General features: G+C 37.2%; 1 protein-coding gene across 15 annotated transcripts in view; it reads left to right on the forward strand.

Annotated features, from left to right (window-relative positions):
• PPHLN1 (periphilin 1) overlaps positions 1-22,642 on the forward strand; it is a 144,189-nt gene that overhangs the window by 101,033 nt on the left and 20,514 nt on the right. The window contains exon 10 of one of the 15 annotated variants that reach the window (XM_089920553.1): positions 20,788-21,105. The exons of 13 other annotated variants lie outside the window; for them this stretch is intronic. In XM_089920553.1, coding sequence (XP_089776679.1) covers positions 20,788-20,793 — 6 coding nt within the window. In that variant the 3' untranslated portion in view covers positions 20,794-21,105. One more of the 15 variants, XM_089920549.1, reaches the window with a different exon arrangement.

Here is a 22,642-nt window from a genome sequence, read left to right on the forward strand (position 1 = left end):
TTATGCTAAACTCTGCTATGATTGCTAATATGCTCTACTTTAAGAAAGTCACCTTACTGATGTATAACACATGTATAGAGAGAAGTGTTCAAAACAGAGAAGTTGTTAACCTGAATGATTTCTCACAAAGCAAGCACTAGTGAAAACTACCATTCAGGGCAAGAAATAGAGATTACCAGCACCCCAGGAGTCCCATCATACCCCCTCCCTAATCACTGCCCCTCCTTTCCCAAAGGTAACCACTAAATTGATTCCTAACATTGTAGTATCGTTTTTGAGCTTTACACAAGTGGAATCATACAGTATATATTATTTTGTGCCTAGCTTTTTTTTGTTCACCATTGTGTTTATGAGATTCATTGATATTGTTACATGGAATATAGCTCCTTTTGGTTTTAACTTGCATTTCCCTGATTACAGATGATGCTGAGGATATTTTCGTATGGTTATTCGCACATAGTACAAGTACTCTTTTGTAAAGTACTTGTTGAGATTCTTGCTTGTTTTCCTGTTGAGTTCTTTTTTTTTTAAAATGATTTGTAGAAGTTCTTTATATATTCTTTTTATATATATATATATATATATACACACAAGCCCTTTGTTAGTTATGTGTGTTGCAGATATCTTTTCCCATTTTGTGTCTTGCTTTTTCATTCTTTTGATATCTATGGAGGAATAAAAATTCTTACTTTTAATGTAGCCCAGACTTTTGAGTCTTTTTCTATATTGCTTTTATTTGTCTCCTATTTAAGATATCTTTCTCTTTTATTATCTTCTAGAAGCTTTTCTGTTTTGTCTTTTACATTGAGTTACAATCCATCTGAAAATGATTTTTTTTTTTTTTTTTTTTTTTTTTTTGCGGTACACAGGCCTTTCATTGTTGTGGCCTCTCCCGCTGCGGAGCACAGGCTGTGGACGCGCAGGCTCAGCGGCCATGGCTCACGGGCCCAGACGCTCCGCGGCATGTGGGATCTTCCCGGACCGGGGCACGAACCCGCGTCCCCTGCATCAGCAGGCGGACTCTCAACCACTGCGCCACCAGGGAAGCCCCCTGAAAATGATTTTATATATAGTGTATATTAAATGTAGCTGAGATCGAGTTTCACTTTTTTCCATGTGGATATCCATTTGACACTGAACCATCTTTTGGAAAGACCATGTGTTCCTCACTGTTCTGCATTGACACCTGTGTAATAAGTCAGGTGTCCATATATGTGTGAATCTGTTTCTGGACTCTGTTCTATTCTATTGGTCTTTTGATTCGTGTAAAAGTACTGCACTGTACTCATTACTGTAGCTTTACAATTAAGTCTTGATATCCAGTAGAGCAAATCCTCTTCCCTGTTGTTTTTTTTTCAAGGGTACCTGTACTTGGAACTGTGAATTTCTGTAGAAACTTTAGAATTGGTTTCTCATGTTCTCAGTTTAACAAACAAAGCCTGTTGGGATCTAGGCTCAGGGTCTCTCACGAGGCTGCAGTCAAGCTGATGACAAGGGCTATAGTTTCTTAAGATGTGACTGGAGTTGGAAGATCCACTTCCAAGCTCACTCATGTAGCTGTTGGCATGAGTTTCAGTTTCTTGCATGTAATCATTGCCTCCCCCAAGAGTGAGCAAAAAAGAGCTATGCTTTGCTGCCTTTTTTGGTCTGTTGAGTCACATACTGTCTGTCACTTCTACCTTGTTCTGTTAATTACAAGTGAGTCACTAAGCCCAGCCAACACTCAACAGGAAAGGATTACACAAGGATGAAAATACCAGGAGGGTGGGGATCACTGGGGGCTATCTGGGGGTTGGCTGCCACATCTTCCATGATCATTGTAACCTGAATTTACCAGCTTTATTAGTCTTTTTCAAAGAACCAACTTTTGGTTTTGTTCTTTTTTTTTTCTTGTTTTGATTTTATATTTCATTAAATTCTGCCTTTATTGTTTTCTTTCCTTCTTCATTTTTTGGTTTAATTGCTGTTATTGAAAAATTTTTGAGATAGATACTTACTGATTTGGAGTTTTTCTTTTTTTTTTTTTTGCGGTACGCGGGCCTCTCACTGTTGTGGCCTCTCCCGTTGCAGAGCACAGGCTTCGGATGCGCAGGCTCAGCGGCCATGGCTCACGGGCCCAGCCGCTCCGCGGCATGTGGGACCTTCCCGGACCGGGGCAAGAACCCGTGTCCCCTGCATCGGCAGGCGGACTCTCAACCACTGCACCACCAGGGAAGCCCTGTAGTTTTTCTTTTAACCTATAAATTCCCTCTCAACATGGCATTAGCTCATCTTCCAAATTTTGATGTTTTTTTTATTGTCATTCAGTTTAGAATATTTTCCTAATATTCCTTGGATTTCTTATTTAGAGTTATTTAGAATATTTCTTAATTTCCAAACGTATGGGGATTTTGTAGGTTTTTAAAAAAATAAATTTCTATTTCTAAACCACTCTAGTCAGAAAACATTCTTTAGGATTTTAGCCCTATGAAATTTGTTGTAACTTACATTGCAGCCCAACACATCATCAGTTTTTCTTTTTTATTTCTTTTTTTTTTTTGGCTGTGTTGGGTCTTCATTGCTGCACATGGGCTTTCTCTAGTTGCAGTGAGTAGGGACTACTCTTCGTTGCAGTGCGTGGGCTTCTCATTGCAGTGGCTTCTCTTGTTGTGGAGCACGGGCTGTAGGCATGCGGGCTTGAGCAATTGTAGCGCACGGGCTCAGTAGTTGTGGTGCACGGGCTTAGTTGCTCCGCAGCACGTGGGATCTTCCCGGACCAGGGATCGAACCTGTGTCCCCTCCATTGCCAGGTGGATTCTTAACCACTGCTCCACCAGGGAAGTCCAGTCAGTTTTTCGAAGTGTTCCATATACTTGAAAAGAAGGTGTACTTTTTATTTGTTGAGTGCATTGTTCTATTAGTATGTCAATAAGGTAAAGTTTATTATCGTGTCAACTCTTTCATATCCGTATTGATTTTGCTTGTCTTAACAGTTTCTGAAAGAGTTGTGTCAAAACCTTCAAATATGTTTGTGGATTTGCATATCTCTTTTAAATGTTTCTATTCCTTTTATATATTGAGGCTATGATGTAAAGTGCATATGAGTTTAGAATTATTTTATGTCTTTATGAAATAGTCCCCTTAATCTCTAATGTCTCATATTAGTTTAGTTAGTTTGGGCATGATATCTGTTTTTGTTACCTTACTTTCATTCTTGTATTTAAGTTATTTCTCTTGTAAGCAGCCATATAGTTACGTTTTTAAAAAATCCATCTTGAATAAAATATGTCTTTTCTTTGAATCATTTCCATTTACTGTAGTTACTGTTATATTTATGTTTAGTTGTTCTTCCTGTTCTGTAGTCCTTTTGTCTTTCTTTGGTATTTTTAAATTTATTGTTCATCTCCCATACACCCACATTTTCTTTGTAGTTATACATTCTTTACACCGTGCATCCTTGACGTATTGAAGTCTAATATAAACTAATACTTTTCACTCCTTGATGATCAATGCAGGCACCATAGATTGTTTGAAATCCATTGAACTTCCTCTTGATTGATTTGATTTAGTTTGTATTTTACTCCCATATGTATTTTAAACCCCACAGGATACTTAATAGTATTTTATGCAGTTAATGTTCATTTGGTTTATTTAAATATTTACCCTTTGTATTATTTTCATTGCTTCTTACATCTCTAACTTCCATCAAGGATCATTTTCTTCTACCTGAAGAACAATGACTCAATAGATTCTAGCACATCCACACTATGGAATTCTGTATACTCAGTAGAAGGATTTATGGAGAATTACCACAGTGCTGCTGCAGTATTTTAGAAGTTAGAATAAGTAGTGTAGGAACTGTAGAGTTAGGGGATTTGGCTTGAATCCCAGTTCAGCCGCTTGCTGTGCTTCTTTGGGAAAGTCACTTAACTTTTTCTGAGCCTTGGTTTTTCCTCACTACTCTAATGGGAATGGTGATATTACCCACTTCGTAGTAAAGGTAGAATTAAGTGGGAATGCGTATTTAAGTTGCCTAGTATATTGTCAGTACCAACATGGCTGCTATTATTGTTTTGTACTATTTTTCATAGTAGATGAAAAGTATTGTCTTGTGTGCTTACAGGATTTTTGTGGATTCGCATGGAATCCCAACTTAGAAAAAATAAGGCTTAAACTGACCAAGTAACTTGTAAGTCACACTGAAAAATAATCTGTTCCTTTGGTAGTCTTGTATTTTAAATTATAATCTTTGTGAATGGGTTAAAATTATAATTGACGTCATTGAAACAAAGGAGGACAAAAATGACAACTCTCACTTTCATCTAGTGAGTCCCTCTTACTAGGAGTGAAAGGTGAAAGGCAAAGTAGATATTGAATAACTGAAACATGTAGGATGGTGATAATGTGATGCTATATTGTCATCTCCATTTTACCTATGATGGTAGTGATTATATTGAGGCTATAGTAGGACTTAATTTTTGTATATATATCTTTAAAAGATTAATTTGCTTGGAAAAAGTCTATAAAAGATGTATTAGAAATTTCATATTTTGAATAGGGCTTTGTCTTTTATTTATTGCTTTATCCATACAATCCGCATGTTAGATTGATAGGAAGTATTTTATTTCCGGGGATTTTGAAATAATCATTTATGGTATGTGAATTCAAGTTACAAAGTTTTTAAAATTCCATGTCAGCAGATGTAGTAGTATGCCTTTCTCCCATTAAACCATTTCTTGTTTTTTTTTTTTTTGCGGTACGTGGGCCTCTCACTGTTGTGGCCTCTCCCGTTGCGGAGCACAGGCTCCGGACGCGCAGGCTCAGCGGCCATGGCTCACGGGTCTAGCCGCTCCGCGGCATGTGGGATCTTCCCGGACCGGGGCACGAACCCGTGTCCCCTGCATCGGCAGGCGGACTCTCAACCACTGCGCCATCAGGGAAGCCCAAACCACTTCTTTGTATCCAGTTTTTCTTGAACATTTTCCTGAACATATATACTCCATTGTCTTTTACTATATATAGACTGTATTGAATTGTGGTGCTTATTTCTATCTTTATTTTCAGGATATTTCTGACTTTGAAGATTATTTATCTGTTTTCATTAGCTTCATTGGCTTAATTATAGGGGTGTATATATACACACACACACACACACACACTCTCTCTCTCTCTCTCTCTCTCTCTTACATATAGGCATACATACACTTCTTTTGAGGATTCTTAATTATAATTTTGCCCAGAGCTTGGACAGTTCCATGCTATATTGCTCTCTAATTATGATTTACGTTACTCTCCTCTGAAATTTTATTCTGTTTATTAACATCCTTCATTGACACTGTTTGAAGAGAACTAAGAAAAACCTCTTGTACTTACTACTTCCACAACTGCATGTGTTTTTCTGTCCTTTATATTTGTTGTTCAAAAGTTATAGATCAAATAAGGTCTTAATAATAACACAGATTTTTTTTTTGCGGTACACGGGCCTCTCACTGTTGTGGCCTCTCCCGCTGCGCAGGCTCAGTGGCCATGGCTCACAGGCCTAGCCGCTCCGCAGCATGTGGGATCCCCCCGGACCAGGGCACGAACCCGTGTCCCCTGCATAGGCAGGCGGACTCTCAACTACTGCGCCACCAGGGAAGCCCCACACAGATTTTTTAATCTAGAGAGTTAAATAGTACTCATTTATTCTACTTAAGTGTTTAATCACAAACTATGTTAGTAAAAATTCTTGGTACTATTGAAACCAAGCTAGAAGAAATGCATCTGATTCTCTCAGTAAAGAATTTGTTCTTACGTAAAAATATTTTTCCATTCCTTTTTTTTTTTCTTTCTTTTTATTTATTTATTTTTGGCTGTGTTAGGTCTTTGTTTCTGTGCAAGGGCTTTCTCACGGGCCCAGTTGCTCCACAGCATGTGGGATCTTCCCAGACCAGGGCTCGAACCCGTGTCCCCTGCATTGGCAGGCAGATTCTCAACCACTGACGCACCAGGGAAGCCCTCCATTCCATTTTTTTAACGTAGTACATTCTTGATTGTAATTGTGAAAGAGATCAGGGCCCCATGTAAAGCAAAAGTGTAAAAAATATTAAATTATTGACTTTCTAGTTGAAACTGGGTATTAAGAGAGGGCAGTTTGTTTGCAGCATGTTTACTTTTCTAAATTTTGTTTTATTTATGCTAAAACTTTATTTTTATTCACTGAATTCATCAGTTGCACAGCCAACTGTTGTTTGCCCATGAAAGTTACACAGCCAAAAGTTAATAACATCTTTTTCTCCTACTCGTAGTTAACATATGTTCATCCACAATGCTATTTACCTTTCTAATAGGCTGAAAGGACAATTACCAATTAATCATCTTTGTATCATCCAGTTCCTTGCCTACAGTAGACTCACAGTGAGTGTTTACCAGTTGAACGAATGGAACTAGAAGCAGTGCCCAAAGCAACCTTGGTCCCACGTAGCTTTTGCTCTGCCATTTTAGCTTCAAGGATCTTTCCCTTCAAGGGATTGGGAACTAAAGGAAGAAGGAAAACCATCTTCATTCATTTTGTTGCAAAAACATAGCCAGATTTTAATGGTTTTCATAGTCTGCAAGGTTGAGAGGATTTCTCATATATTTATTACATATGACTAAAATACGTATTAGAAGATTGATGTAAGAAATTGTTATTGATGTAAAAGATTAGATCTTTACAACAACCTATGAAGGGACAAGGGAGAGATTATTATTTTAAAATTTATTTACTTTTGAAGTGCAGTTTCACTATAATGTGTCTAGATAAGGATGTTTTAAAATTTATTCTGTGTAAGATAATTTGTGCTTTCTGAGAATTTACATTTTTCATTAGAGCTAGAAAATTATAAACTGTTAACTCTGAATTTTGAGTATCCTGTATTTCTACTTTTATGTACTCCAGTTGGACACAGGTTTTCATCCCATCTTTCATTTCTCTTAAATTTTTTTCTTTCGTCTTTCCTATCTTTTTCTATTTGAAATTATGGGTATTTTGTTCAGGACTCCCTCTAGGTCTTCAGTTGTATCTAATTTGTTGTTTAACCTATCCATTGAGTTCTTAATTTCGGTTAATATTTTTCACTTTTAGAAGTTCAATTTGGTTCTTTTTGTAAATTACCTAGAATTAGATTGTTTATTGCTTATGTTTTCATTCTCTCATTTCTTTAAACATCTTATTTTCTGTAACTGATCATTTTAATAGCTGAAGTCTCAGGTCTTTAATCCAGCTGTTGTTTCTGCTAACCCTTGGTTATGGTAGCATGTTCCCTCATTTACGTAATTAGTATTTTGGAGTTGTGATATTATATTTAGAACTACAAATGCATATGAAGGTAGACTGTGCTTATGAATTCTCAGAGGAAACTGCCTCTCTTCACCTCGAGAGCCTAGACCAAGGCAGAGAAGTTTTCCTGTCATTTTCTTTTACTGACAGGTGATTTTTGTTTGTTTTTTTCTAGTTCGACCTTTCACAAAAATCTTAGCTTTATACAGAGGCCTTAAAACCAACTCTATCTTGAATGAGCCAGAAGTCGTGTCTCTCATTGCCCAACAGGCTGTGAGTTCCTGGCTCTTTGGGGCAGCCATGGCTCATGATATTAGCTTAGCACTCTGGTTTATTGCTGCTTTTCTTTCTTCGTTTGTGACTGTTAAGGGCAGTTCCCCTTACTTATTTTAAGAGCTTAGCTATGCTTCTAAAAGAATGTGTTTCTAAGTTTTTTAAGGAAGGAGAGTTTTCTGGGAAATAATAGTGTGTTGTTTTGCCCTATCTTTATTTTACAAGTTTAAAAAGCTCAAGTGACTTATTCAAGTTTATACTGGAAATGGTAAAAATGTGACTGCTCCTTAACTTACTGCATTCTGTTATTCTTGTTTGCCTTGAAGCTGAGATTTAAAGAATCAGTTTCAGTTAGGAGAACCAGAAAGGTTTCATTTTGGAAGTGACAATTGTTTGGACTCTTAAAATTCAGGTAGGAGTCTCATAGGTAGGAATACGAGGTAAAAGATTCTAGATAGTGGTGAATGACATGAACATAAGATGAAAAATAGGACACTGTAGGGAACAATCAACAATTACAAATAGTTTAGTTTAGGTAAAACCATATTCCACATGAATTTTTGGGGGGGTTCTACTTTTTAAAAAAAATTTATTGAAATATAATTGATTTACAACGTTGTGTTAATTTCTGCTTGTACAGCAAAGTGACTCAGCTATACACATATATGTTCTTTTTCATATTCTTTTCCATTATGGTTTATTACAGGATAATGAAGACATTTCCCTGTGTTATTCAGTAGGACCTTGTTGTTTATCCATCCTTTATATAATTGTTTGCATCTACTAATCCCAAACTCCCAATCCTTCCCTCCCCCGATGCACTCCCCCTTGGCAACCACAAGTCTGTTCTCTGTGAGTCTGTTTCTGTTTTGTAGGTAAGTTCATTTGTGTTGTATTTTAGATTCCACATATAAGTAATACCATATGGTATTTGTTTTTCTCTTTCTGACTTACTTCACTTAGTATGATAGTCTCTGGGTCCATCCATGTTGCTGCAAATGGCATTGTTTCATTCTTTTTTATGGCTGAATAGTATTCCATTGTATATATGTACCACATCTTCTTTATCCATTCTTCTGTCGATGGACATTTAGGTTGTTTCCATGTCTTAGCTATTGTAAATAGTGCTGCTATGAACATAGGGGTGCATGTATCTTTTTGAATTACAGTTTTGTCTGGGTATATGCCTAAGAGTGGGATTGCTGGATCATATGGCAACTCTACTTTTAGTTTTTTCAGGAGCCTCCATCCTGTTCTCCATAGTGGCTGCACCAATTTACATTCCCACCAACAGTGCAAGAGGGTTCCCTTTTCTCCACACCCTCTCCAACATTTATTATTTGTAGACATTTGAATGATGGCCATTGTGACCATTCTGAGGTGGTACCTCATTGTAGGTTTGTGTGTTTTTTTAAATTTATTTAATTAATTAATTTATTTTTGGCTGTGTTGGGTCTTCTTTGCTGTGCGCAGGCTTTCTCTAGTTGCAGCAAGCGGGGAGCTACTCTTCGTTGAGGTGCACAGCCTTCTTATTGCAGTGGCTTCTCTTGTTGTGGAGCACGAGATCTAGGTGCGTGGGCTTCATTAGTTGTGGCACACAGGCTCAGTAGTTGTGGCTCACAGGCTTAGTTGCTCTGCAGCATGTGGGATTTTCCCTGACCAGGACTCGAACCCGTGTCCCCTGCATTGACAGGTGGATTCTTAACCACTGCGCCACCAGGGAAGATCCCCGTTGTAGTTTTGATTTGCAATTTTCTAATAATTAACAATGACAAGCATCTTTTCATGTGCCTATTGCCCATCTGTACAAGAATATTTTTTAATCTTTCCCCCATACCCTTCATTCTCCTATTCCACTCCCCAGCCACAGCATTTATTGCTATGATTTCATAGAGTAGATGTTGACAAAATTTTATTTCCTGTGGTATTATTAGAAAGATCTTGAATAGTCTCGAGTAATGGGCTTAAGATCTTTGTCTTGCTTTGGAAGAAAGGCTTTGGAAGGAAGTATTTTGTTTCAGTCCCAACTGGTGTACTACAGTTCTGTTGCTAACCACCAGAGTTAGTGCAGACCCCAGAAGTTAAAGGGCACAACAAGACTGCCCTTACTTTAGATACCAGCTGGCTGTACTTTGGGGTTCCCTGAACTCCTGACCAGTTGGCTGCAAATTTGGGGTTCCCCATGATCCCATCAGGTCCAGCTATGTGCTAGAACAACTGACAGAACTCAGGAAAGTGCTAAACGTCTGATTACAGTTTTGTTATAAAGGATACAAATCAGGAAGGAAGTATTCTGTTGCAGCTGGTGTGCTGGTGTACTGCAATTCAATTCTGGCATTAACCACTCACAGTTAGTGTAGATCCCACAAGTTAAAGGGCACAGTCTCCAAGTAGAAGATGAGAAACTAAGGTAGTGTGAGAAAGGGTGTGATTATAGACTGTATTTTACAGAAATTTGTTGGTAGGGAAAAGATAGTAGATAGCAAGCCTAGGATAGTTTTCTGAGGATAGGTGGATTGAAGCCAGATTGCTGAAAAATTTAAGTGCCAGAAAAAGAGAGTTTGAATTCTGTTGATAGGCAGTATGGTTTATGGATGAATTTCAAATACATGAGAATTAGGATCAGGATTGTTTTGAAGATGAGTTTGGCTGTGTAGAGCCGTTTGGCTACTCTTCGAGTGAGGGATGATGAGAGCCTGAGTTAGATTGGTGAAGTCAGCAATGGAGAGCTAGTGTGTGAGAACATGTGGCAGGAGAACAAACAAAACTTGATGCCCTATTTATTTATTTACTTACTTACTTTTGACCACTTGTGAAAGGTTAAGGGTAATATGAGAGAGAGAGAGATAAAAAAACAGATGAAATAATTGATGAAGCAAGAGAGGCTATCAGTAGCACAGATAGAGGGACTTAACCTTGAAAATTTAGAGAACCCTTTCTCCTGCGACTAGGGCAAAGGAGAATAAAGTGGCAGCATTTTTGAGGTGAAGAGGAGGATCAGTTTAGGAGAGGCAGTTTTGCTCAGAGTAAAAGGGGAAATGGGTACGGAGGAGAGACTCCTATAGCAGTTGGAGTTCCTGATTTGGGCAAGGAAAGGGCTTAGGATACCCCAAATGGTGCATGTTGATATAGAACTCAACAGGGAGATTAAAGAGTTTGTGGTGGATCAAATAATTGCAGTTTTGGATTTTTTCCAGCAATTCACAGTATCCTTTGAGTAAGAGTTGAAAAGCAAACCAGATTGTTTATCCATAGCTAACCAAGTAAGAACACCTTAAATATGACTAAACAATCAAAAAAAGCTCACTGATAGATGGTGAAGGTGATGATTTTACTGGAAAAAAAAAAAGACACAAACTTAGTCTCTTTTAAATGTCTTTAATTCAGTTATTTATATGCCAGGAAGTTTGACCAGTTCTGTTGCCCAGGCTTTTGAACAACTACATATAGTGCAACTCAAAATCGAAGAGGCAAGTGATAAAAATTAAACTTACATTCATAACTTCGCATAACGGTTGATCATGATACATTTAAAAGGGGAGAAAAGAAAAAACTACTTTAGCTTTTAATGTTTTTGAGGTGTCTTTTTAAAAATACATATATATTAGCCTTAGGCAGGAAATGGCTAATGTATTTCAGAATTTTCCACCTAAAAGAAACAAGTAATATTATTTTTTTAAATAGGGAATATATACTTTGTTAAAATTTATTTATTTGGCTGCATCAGGTCTTAGCTGCGGCACACGGGATCTTCGTTGAGGCACACGGGATCTTTTAGTTGCGGCATGCGAACTCTTAGTTGGGGCGTGTGGGATCTAATCTAGTTCCCTGACCAGGCATTGCGAGCACGGAGCCTTAGCCACTGGACCACCAGGGAAGTCCCAAACAATAGTATTTTAAACAAGCGAGTTGCAGTGCTCCAGGATGCATTGAATCTCTATCTTTTAGCCAAATGGAATGTTGCTATGGTTATTTCCTGACTTCTAAACCTGTTAAATATAATGGTTTCCCATTTGAAACCCTCCAGTGGCTTCCCATTATAGTATTTCAGAATAAAAATCCAAAGTCTTTACCGTGGCTGTAGAGATCTGCTGGTTCTTTCTACTACCTCTCCCTCCAAATTTCTTTCGTATTACCCCCGTGGTTCACTGTGCTGCAGTCATACTGGCCTCTTATAGGACACACTTTCTCCCCTCTTGGGTGGCCTTTGTTGATGCTATTACTTTTGCCTGGAATGCTTTTGCTGACCTCTTCTCATCTTTCAGGCCCCTGCTTGAACATTACCCTTTCACTGAAACATTTCCTTATCCCCCTGACCAATCAAAGTAGTTCCCCCATCACTGAACCTACTTTATTTCCTTTATAACACTTCCCACAATTATACATATGTTTATATGTTTTTATACTTTTTATTGCATATCTTTCCCACTAAAAAGAAAGCTTTCTGAGGATAGGGACTGTATGTTTTTTTATTCACCACTTGCACAGGGTTTGTACATAGTAAGTCCTCAAATATTTGTTGGCTAGTAGGCCCTCAAATGTTTGTTGAGTGAATGGTTTCTGAGTATTAAGTACTTTATGTTTGCTCTGTCACTTAATACTCACAAAAGCCCTGTGACATAAGGTCCTGTTACAATACCCACACTATAAACAAGGCAGCTGGGGCTTACAGAATTAAATATTGTGCCCAGAGACACACAGCAACCCAAATCTAGGGACTCCATGACCTTAAAATCCATCATCTCCATCACTCTGCCATATTCCCCTTCCATCCTGTTAATAATTTAAATTCTTTCATACACATTTTTAAAAGTAAGAAAAAATAAAACTGGACATTTAAAATGCTTATGAGCCTACCTTTTATAATAGTGGCATCTGTGGGAATTTTTTAAAGGGTTGGAGAATTAAGATTTCTTTTTTTAGTTTTGAATATTGAATTATATTTAAACTACTTATGTTCAGGATGAATGAAAAAATTACTTCTTTTGTAGAAAGAATTATAAGAAATGATACCTATGATAATTTTTTACATTTTGTTTTCCTTTCTTTTTTGGAATACCTGTGGATATAAGTGGCTCATTCCTCAAGGTCATAACAAGTTGATTCTTATTGTGCAAAAGATTTCAATTTGAAGCTTTTACTGTGTAATTATGTCCCACATATGATAGAAGGCTAAGAAAACATAGTTAATCTGATTTTTATATGGATAATTTTCATATGGATAATTCAGAATGTGTTCTGTATGTGAGGAGAATGGTATATTATTCTTTTTTTTCTTTTTGACAGAGATATAGGATGTTATAGTCAAAATTTGACTTTTAAAGTTGTGTTTGGTTTTTCCCATTTAATGTGGTTTCTTTTTTCTCTAAAACTGAAATAACTTAAGTGCCATTTAAAGAAAAATACAGAATGCAGCTGCTACACAATTGAGTTATATGAGATAAATACTGGCTTGAATCACTGGAGATGATTCAGTGTTTGAGGGAAAAATTTAGAGCTTTCCTGTCACACCTACACAGTAGAGACAGAGGCAAAATTTTCCGTTGTTTTACATGCAATATGTTTACATTTTAATTATTGCTTCATCTTAGTAACATGCAATCCTCTTGACATTTTAAGTACTGTCATCTGAATGGTACCATTTCTGGATGAGTTTTGCTTTGGGTTTTGTGGTTGTTCTTGTGGTTTTCTGTGTATGTTTTGTTTGTTTTCTGTACAAGGCAATATAAATATATTTTTAGACATTTTGCAACTTGTCTCTTTGTATAATAGCCTTTTTTAAAAAAACTTATTTTCTCCTTTGGTGTTCAGTTTTCGTAGTGAAAACTACATGAATGTATAGTGAAGCACAGTGTTTCTAATTGAATTTTATTAGTTTTCTACAATATGATTGTCTTACAGGGAAAAAACTTTAGACCAATATTTTAAAATTGAGTTATAGTTGATTTACAGTATTATTATTTTCAGGTGTACAACGTAGTGTCACAATTTTTAAAGGTTATATTCTATTTATAGTTATAAAATATTAGCTATATCCCTGTGTTGTACAATATATCCTATAGCTTACTTATTTTATACATAGTAGTTTGTACCTCTTAATCCCCTACTCTTATCATGCCTCTCTCTTTCCCCCTCTCCGCTCTGGTAACCACTAGTTTGTTTTCTATATCTGTGAGTCTTCCTTCTTTTTTGTTATATGTTTACTAGTTTGGTGTAGTTTTTAGATTCTATATTTAAGTGATATCATATAGTATTTGTCTTTCTCTGTCAGACTTATTTCAGTTAGCATTATACCCTCCAAGTCCATCCATGTTATTGCAAATGACAAATTTTCCCTCTTCTTTATGGCTGAGTAGTATTCCATTGTATATATGTACCACATCTTCTTTATCCTTTAATCTGTTGATGGACACTTAAGTTGGTTCCATATCTTGGCTGTTGTAAATAATGTTGCTGTGAACATTGGGGTGCATGTATCTTTTTTTATTTTTTCTGTTTTTTGGCTGTGCCGCATGGCATGTGGGATCTTAGTTCCCCAACCAGGGATCGAACTGGCGCCCCCTGCAGGGGGGGAGTCTGGAAGTGCGAAGTCTTAACCACTGACTACCAGGGAAGTCCATGGGGTGCATGTATCTTTTTGAATTAATTTTTTCATTTCCTTCAGATGTATACCCAGGAGTGGAAAAGGGATCATTTGGTAGTTCTTTTTTTTCATTTTTTGAGGAACCTCCACTCTTTTCCACAGTGGCTGTACCAATTTACATTCCCACCAACAGTGTACAAGGGTTCCCTTTTCTCAACATCCTCGCCAACGTTTGTTATTTATAGTCTCTGTGATGATAGCCAAAAGTGTGACAGGTGTGAGGTATGAGGTAATGTCTCATTCTGGTTTTGATTTGCATCTCTCTGATGATTTGCAATGTAAAGCATCTTTTCATGTGCCTGTTGACATCTGCATTTCCTCTTTGGAAAAACGGCTGTTCATATCTTCTGCCCAGTTTTGAATTGGGTTGTTTGTTTTTTGGTATTGACTTGTAGGAGCTGTTTCTATATTTTGGATATTAACCCCTTATTGGTCATATCATTTGCAAATATTTTCTCCCATTCTCTAGGTTGTCTTTTTGTTTTGTTGATGGTTTTCTTTGCTGTGCGAAAGCTTTTAAGTTTAATTAGGTCCCACTTGTTTATTTTTGCTTTTGTTTCCTTTGCCTAGGGAGACAGGCAGTGTCTTCTGCCCATGTTTTCCTCTACAAGTTTTTATAGTTTATCATTTTGCTTTTAGGTCTTTAATCCATTTTGAGTTTATTTTTTGGATATGGTGTGGTAAAAATTCTAATTTCATTCTTTTATATGTAGCTATCCAATTTTCCTAGCACCACCTATTAAAGAGACTGTCTTCTCCCCACTGTATATTCTTGCCTCTGTTGTACATTAACTGACTGTAAGTGCGTTGGTTTATTTCTAAGTTCTCTTTTCTGTTTCATTGATCTGTGTGTCTGTTTTTGTGCCAGCACCAAACTGTTTTGAATACTGTAGCTTTGTATTGAATAGTATAGTCTGAAGTCAGGGAGCAGGATACCTCTAGCTCTGTTCTTCTTTCTCAAGATGTTTTGTCTCTTCACAGTCTCTTGTGTTTCCATACAAATTTTAAAATTATTCTAGTTCTGTGGAAAATGCCGTAGGTATTTTGATAGGGACTGCATTAAGTCTAGATTGCCTTGGATAGTGTGGTCATTTTTACAGTATTAATTCTTATAATCTGTGAACACAGCATGTCTTTTCCATCTATGTCATCTTCAATTTCTTTCATCAGTGTCTTTTAGTTTTCCAAGTACTTGTCTTTTACTTCCTTAGGTAGGTTTATTCCTAGGTATTTTATTCTTTTTGATGTGATTGTAAATGTGATGGTTTCCTTAGTTTCTCCTCCTGATAATTCATTGCTAGTGGATAGAAATGCAGCAGATTTCTGTATATTAATTTTGTATCCTGCAGCTTTACTGACTTTATTCATGAGCTCTAGCAGTTTTTTGGTGGTGTCTTCAGGATTTACCATGAATAGTATCGTGTCATCTGCAGATAGTGTCAGTTTACTTCTTCCTTTCCAGTTTGGATCTTTTATTTCTTTTTGTTGTCTGATTGCTTTCACTAGGACTTCCAATACTGTGTTGAATAAAAGTGTTGAGGGTGGGCATTCTTGTCTTGTTATTGATATTAGAAGAAATGCATTTCACTTATCACCACTGAGTGTGATGTTGGCTGTCAGCTTTTCATAATATGACTTTTATTATGTTGAGAAATATTCCCTCATACCCACTTTCTGGAGAGTTTTTATCATAAATGGATGTTGAGTTTTGTCAAAAGCTTTTTCTTCATCTACTGAGATGATCATATGGTTTTTATTCTTCAGTTTGTTAGTATGGTGTATCACATTGATTTCTGGATGTTGAAACATTCCTTGCATCCCTGGGATAAACCTCACTTGATCATGATGTGTGATCCTTTTAATGTACTGTTGGATTCATTCTGCTAATATTTGGTTGAGGATTTTTGCATCTATGTTCATCAGGAACATTGGCCTGTAATTTTCTTTTGTTTGTGATATCTTTGTCTGGTTTTGGTATCAAGGTAATGCTGGCTTCATAGAATGAGTTTGGAAGCATTCCTTCCTCTGCAGTTTTTTGGCATAGCTTGAGAAGGATAGGTGTTAACTCCCATCTAGATGTTTGGTAGAATTCTGTGAAGCCACTTGTTCCTAGACTTTATAGTTTTCTGGAATTTTTTTTTTTATTACTGATTCAATTTCTAAAATAATTGGTGTGTTCATATTTTCTCTTTCCTCCTGGTTCAGTCTTAGGAGTTTGTCCATTTCTTCTAGGTTGTCCATTTTGTTGGCATATAGTTGTTCATAGCAGTCTCTTATGATCTTGTGTATTTCTGTGGTGTCAGTTGTAACTTCTTTTTCATTTCTGATTTTATGATTTGGGCCCTCTTCCTTTTTTCCTTGTTGGGTCTGGCTAAAGGCTTATCAATTTTGTTTGTCTTTTGAAAGAAACAGCTTTTAGCTTTATTGATCTTTGCCTTTTTGTGTGTGTGTGTGTGTGTGTGTGTGTGTGTGTCTATTTCATTTATTTCTGCTCTGATCTTTATGATTTCCTTCCTTATACTAACTTTGGGTTTTGTTCTTTCTCTACTTTCTTTTTAGGTATAAGGTTAGGTTGTTTATTTGAGATGTTTGTTGTTTCTTGAGGTAGGCTTGTATTGCTATAAACTTCCCGCTTAGAACTGCTTTTGCTGCATCCCATAGGTTTTGGATCATTGTGTTTTCATTTTCATTTGTTTCTAGGTATTTTATGATTTCCTCTTTGATTTCTTCAGTGATTCATTGGTTGTTCAGTAGCATGTTGTTTAGCCTCCACATGTTTGGGTTTTCTGCAGTTTTTGTATGCTTCTGTGCTTTCTGGACTTGGATGTATGTTTGCTTTCCAAGGTTAGGAAAGTTTTCAGCTATTATGTCTACAAAAACGTTCCCTGCCCCTTTCTGTCTGTCTCTTCTCCTTCTGCGACTCCTATAATGTGAATGTTAGTACATTTGATGTTGTTTCAATGGTGTCTTAAACTGTCCTAATTTCTTTTTATACTTTTTTTCTTTTTTTCCTATTCAGCTTCAGTGATTTCCACTACTCTGTCTTCCAGCTCACTGATCTATTTTCCGTATCATTTAGTCTACTGTTGATTCCTTCTAGTGTATTTTTCATTTCGGGTATGGTGTTCATCTCCATTTGGTTATTCTTTATATTTTCTAACTCTTTGTTAGAAACTTCTAACTTCTCGCTCTATTCATTCATTCTTCTCCCTAGTTCTTTGATCATTTTTACAACTGTTACCTTGTACTCTTTCTCAGGTAGATTGTCTGTCTCCACTTTACTTAGTTGTTCTTCTGGGGTTTTATCTTGTTCCTTCATTTTCAACATGTTCCTCTGTTTCCTCATTTTGCCTAACTTGCTGTTTTTGTTTCTATGTATCTGGTAGGTTGACTACATTTCCTGACCTTGAAGAAGTGACTTTTTGTAGGAGACATCCTATGGGTCCCAGCAGTGCACTCTTTTTTGGTAACCAGAGTCATCTGCCCTAGGGTTCCCTCCTATGTCGGCTATGTGGGTTATTCCCTTTTGGCGGGCTGACTGCTCTTGGCAGTCTGGTAGGCGTGGCTGGCTCCCAGTCCACTTGTTTGCCAGGTTCTGCCTTGTGTGGAGGCTGCCTGCTGCTGGTTGGCAGGGCTGCATCATGAGGTGCCTGGCTGCAGAACCCTGGCGGGCACTGGGGTTAGTGCTGGTTCACTGTTGGGCAGAGTCGGGGTCCAGGAAATCATGTGGCTGGTGCCTGCTCACCAGTGGATGAATGAAGCAAAGTCCTCAGACTAGTGCTAGCCCACTGTGGGGGGGCAGAGCTGGGTCTTGGCGTCTGGTTGCAAGGCCCAGGGGTCCCAGAGCTGGTGTTGGACTGCTGGTATGTTCTGCCAGTTCATGACACAGTTGACTGTGTGGTCTGTGGCGTCCTGAAGCTTATGTTGGACTTCTGGTTGGCAGGGCCATGGCCCATCCCATCCTAGGGCTGATACTAGCCTGATGGCAGGCTTTGTGGCTGTAGTGGTCCAGGGGCTTGAGTCTGCTTCTTGGTGGACGAGACTTTTCCCAAGGCTAGATGTGGCTTGCTGGTGGGCAGGGCCAAGTCCCAGGGGATTCTGGGCCTACTCTCTGCCCACTGGTGGCTCCTGGTACTCTGGCTGCAGGGCTTGGGGGTCTTGGGTCTGGTACTTGCACAGTGGTGTGTGGGACCAGTTCCTGGGCCCTCTGGTAGGCAGGGCCATGTCCAAGGGCGACTGTGGGCTCAGGTTCAGCCTGTCTGCTGGTGAGTGGGGCTGTGTCCCTGCCCAGTTAGTTGCTTGGCCTGATGTGTTCCAGTACTGACGCCTACAGACTGGTGGGTGTGGGCAGGGCTGGTTATACCTTCCTTGTAATGCTAAATCAATTAAAAATTTAATTATGATATTTACTTGATCAAGGAACAATATTTATTCACAACACCTATGAACAGATTCATTTACTAATCTCAAAGAATTTGCATTTAGGATCAATTGGAAGGATGGCCAAAACGTCTAATTAAAGTTTGAGCCAAGGCCAAAGTATATAATGTTAAGCCTTTAAATTAATCAGAGAATTAAAGATCCATTTTGTTCCCAGCCTTATACCTAATGGGAGACAGTTACAAAGGAAGCAAAATAAATTGTATTTACCCTCAATATAATAGAGGTACGATGGCCAGAAATAAATGTATACTTCTTAGATATTTCAAGTAACTGGAAAAATTTGATCTGGAAAAACTTCATGAAATATATCTTGAACAAAATTTTGAATAAATTAAAGTAGAAAAGCAACCAAGGAAATGCAAATGGCATATGAGAGCAGGTAAAATCCTGAAAAATGTAGTGCATGATATTTTGGAAGGTGATAAGACTATTTTAGTAGCTAAGATTTTATTAAAGAATTTGAGTCAGATCTTGGAAGCCAATAGGATGATGGCTTCTGTGAGCAGGAGAGTTTAGAATAAAAAGACTAGAAACAAAACAATTAGAAAGAAGGCTACTGTGTTATAACAGAGTTGTATTGGTTAGGTTCACACCAGTATTGTGACTATAGAAATAGCACAATCAAGAAATAAGGAGGTATATAACAGAGTCATATTTCAGCACTATGGTACTTCCTAAAGTGTGTAAACAGTCCCTTTTAACAGAATACTTTAGCAATTAATTTTTATAGATGATTTCGTGTTTTCTCAGGCAGTAAGTCCTAACCTTCAATATTAATTTCTGGCCTTTTAATTACTATAACATGAAGCACACTGAACCCTCAGAGAGTGAAGCCACATTTTGATATTTATGCTTTTTATTTGACATAGGACACTGAAAATATGTATGGGGGAAGAAATGGTTTAATGCATTTTTCCAGGATGTGTTTGTATGAAAAACTTCTGTCTATGTTGTATCAACATGAGCACATGAGAATCTTGAGTGAGGTAAGGTTAAAGGGGAAACTATAGCCTACAGTTTCTTTTGGCTCTTGTAGTAAGGTGGCCAGCCTTTTGACCATTGTTTTATCTGAAACAATTCAGTGTTCAGTGCTGCTAATCCAAACAAAGATTTAATGTCTGGTTTTCCCCTTTATTCTTACCTAAAATATACCGATCACTCCAATTTTAGTGACTTTTGCCAGCTAAAAAAAGTTATTAATTTAAAAGTACAGTTTTAGTACTTTCATTTTTATCCTCATAATTTCAAATAAATAGAAATATTTAGTTGTATTGTGTAATAGCAGCTTACCACAAATTAGAAATACATAGTCGTATTCTGAAATAGCAGCTTACCCCAAATTATCTGCAAAGAGAAAATTTCATTTGACTGGATTCCTATCTCAAATCCTTGGCTGTAGCTGAATTCCATCTTCAAAAAGGCTTTTTTGAGGACCAGATTTACATCTTATTTACAAAAATTTAATAACATCAGATAACAACACATTGTCCTTATCTTGAACATAAAATGGAAGTAGTGGCATAATTGGTTGATGTAATGATGACAGCATCATGATTCTAGCGTGTGTCTGTTCATTTGTGTGCACAGTATTGTTATAAGTGTGTCTCTGATTCTTGGAAGGTACTTCAGTATCATTTGAGAAGTCATTAGTAGTTTTATTTGTAATGTCAAGTAGACATATCAAAACTAATTTTAAATCACATACCAATTACTCTGTAGACTTTGCTATTAAATGTATAGACTAGAAAATATTTGCAGAGAGACCTTGAAAATATGTATTTCCATTCATATGTAGTGGGATTTATGGACTTTTCCCACTGTACATAATATAAATACCTTCAGAGATAACAGTTAAATAATAAATTATTTTAAACATTCATTAATTTTAACCTACTTTTAATATACCGGTTACTGCAGTTCCTATTTTTAAAATGAAGCTGTGCTATTTGTGTTAGTTATGAATAATTCCTTTCTTCTGGAAAGAAAAAAGGACACATATTAGAAGTATTCAGAGTGGTACTATATGTTATCTAATTGAAAAGCTTCTCTCTGGTAGAAGTACAATTAAGTAGACTGATAATATTCTATTTCTCATATTTGCATATGATGAGTTGAAAGCAGATACATTGTTTTTTTTTTTTTTCAGTAGGAGTAACAAAAGCTGTATTTTCAATGGAACTCCAAGGATTGGCAGTTGTTTAGCTTTCACCATGAAACAGTATAGCCTGTCTTCAACTATGTTGGATAAAGCCTTGTGAAGCACCTTTTTGATAGGTTTGCAACTGTATTGAAGAGAAAATAGATTTCTACCATCACCTTGGCACTCTTGGCCAGTGTGAAAGCACTGCTGATGAGCAGATATGCTGCAGTGCAGGTGTAACTGCACAGGTCTTTGCTGCTTGCAGATCGTCACCCCAGCCCAGAAGGCCAGATGACATCTACTACATGCAGCAGGCTATCATGCTAGGTATCTGGAGGAAGTTCTTTTTGGTTGCAAGTTATAAAATCCACTCAGACTACCTTTAGCAAATAAAGGGAAAGTATTGAAAGCTTATGGGGATTTCTCATGAAATACAAGGCAAAAACCAGGTTTAGAGCCTGGAACTGGAAGGCTACCAGGCAGTTTCTGAACTTCTTCCTTAATTTTCCTTCTTTCTCCCCATGCCTCCCTCCCCACCAGCTGTCTACTTTTCCTGTTCCTTGGCAATGCAGCATCATAAACCCAATTCATAATCTAGTACGCCCTGGGATATGTCTTTCACCAAAATCCCTTAAATTTTGTTCTATAAATATATATTTTTCAATTGGAATATAATATAAATATAGCTGCCAGAGGCCTCTCTCAGGATGGGGGTCGGGGTGGGGGTGGATAAGGTACAGCTAAGCAGAAACTGCTGAAGCTGCCAGAATACTGAAGTTATAGTTAATTCTGACCACCTCTAGTGTGTCCAACCCCTTCACTGGCACCTTCTGGTTCAGCGACCTCTTCATAACCCCCACTCCCATTACCTTCACTAAAAGAGTCTATAGCATACATTTTAAGTCTCCCAAAACTATTAGCAAGGACTTCTTATCTTGAGCTGAAAATTCACAGTACCTTGATACTGTAACGAAAATGAAAGTTTTTCTAAAGTGCACTACATACAAAATATTTAAACTGTCTAGTGTCACTGAAAACAGAGGAAAAGAAAAAGTAGCACAACAGCACATATGTGCTGAACCATAACTTAATTTTTTCAGTGTGAGGCATGGGGAAATTTCACAGTAGGAAAAGTAATTTCCCTTAAAATCAACTTTACAGTATAGAATTTTAATGTTGAAAGAAATGGGATGATAGAGTGAATCACATAGCAAAAAAGGTGGACTGAATCACCTGGCAAAAAAGCTAGAGAAGAACTAGCCTCCCCTGTAGAATTCATTGAAAATGTCCCATTTCAGCCATAAAATGCTCTTTAAACCAACAGCATAAGTAGTTTACAGAACAGTAGTGCTTTTTCTCAGCATGGGGAAGATGGCTGATCTGACTTGTTTATTTTTCATAAATTTATTTTAGTGGCATCCCTGAAACTGTATGGAAAAATAACCCAAGTTTCAGATTGCACTAGGGGAATGACTTATAAAGTATTAGACATGAAGCACACACACAGAAATAATGTCTCATTTTCTTAAGATAGTTAGGAATCGTGATCAGATGACCTGCCTTCCAGGTCATCTTTCTTTACACCACTCTTCAAAACCAAGCAGATTAATTTATCTTTGCCAAAGATTTAGTCTCAGTCGTGGCTTTATTTCTAATTTTGGATTTAAATAATTCTCATGGGTTATAGCAGCAGTATTGTAAAGGTTAAATTAGAAACCTAGGCTGTGAATGTTAGTCATACTTCTTGCAACTGTGAACTTTAATCACTCTGCTTCAGTATTTTTGTAAAATGAGGATAGTCCTGGTACATAAAATAATGTAAAAAGCCTATGTGAAGATGTTGTTAGTGACTTAATGTTTCTAA

Source organism: Delphinapterus leucas, chromosome 11 (assembly GCF_059928025.1).
Source record: "Delphinapterus leucas isolate spDelLeu-1000000601 "Yukka" chromosome 11, BTC_Dleu_Yukka2, whole genome shotgun sequence".
In the NCBI taxonomy this organism is placed as follows: domain Eukaryota; kingdom Metazoa; phylum Chordata; class Mammalia; order Artiodactyla; family Monodontidae; genus Delphinapterus; species Delphinapterus leucas.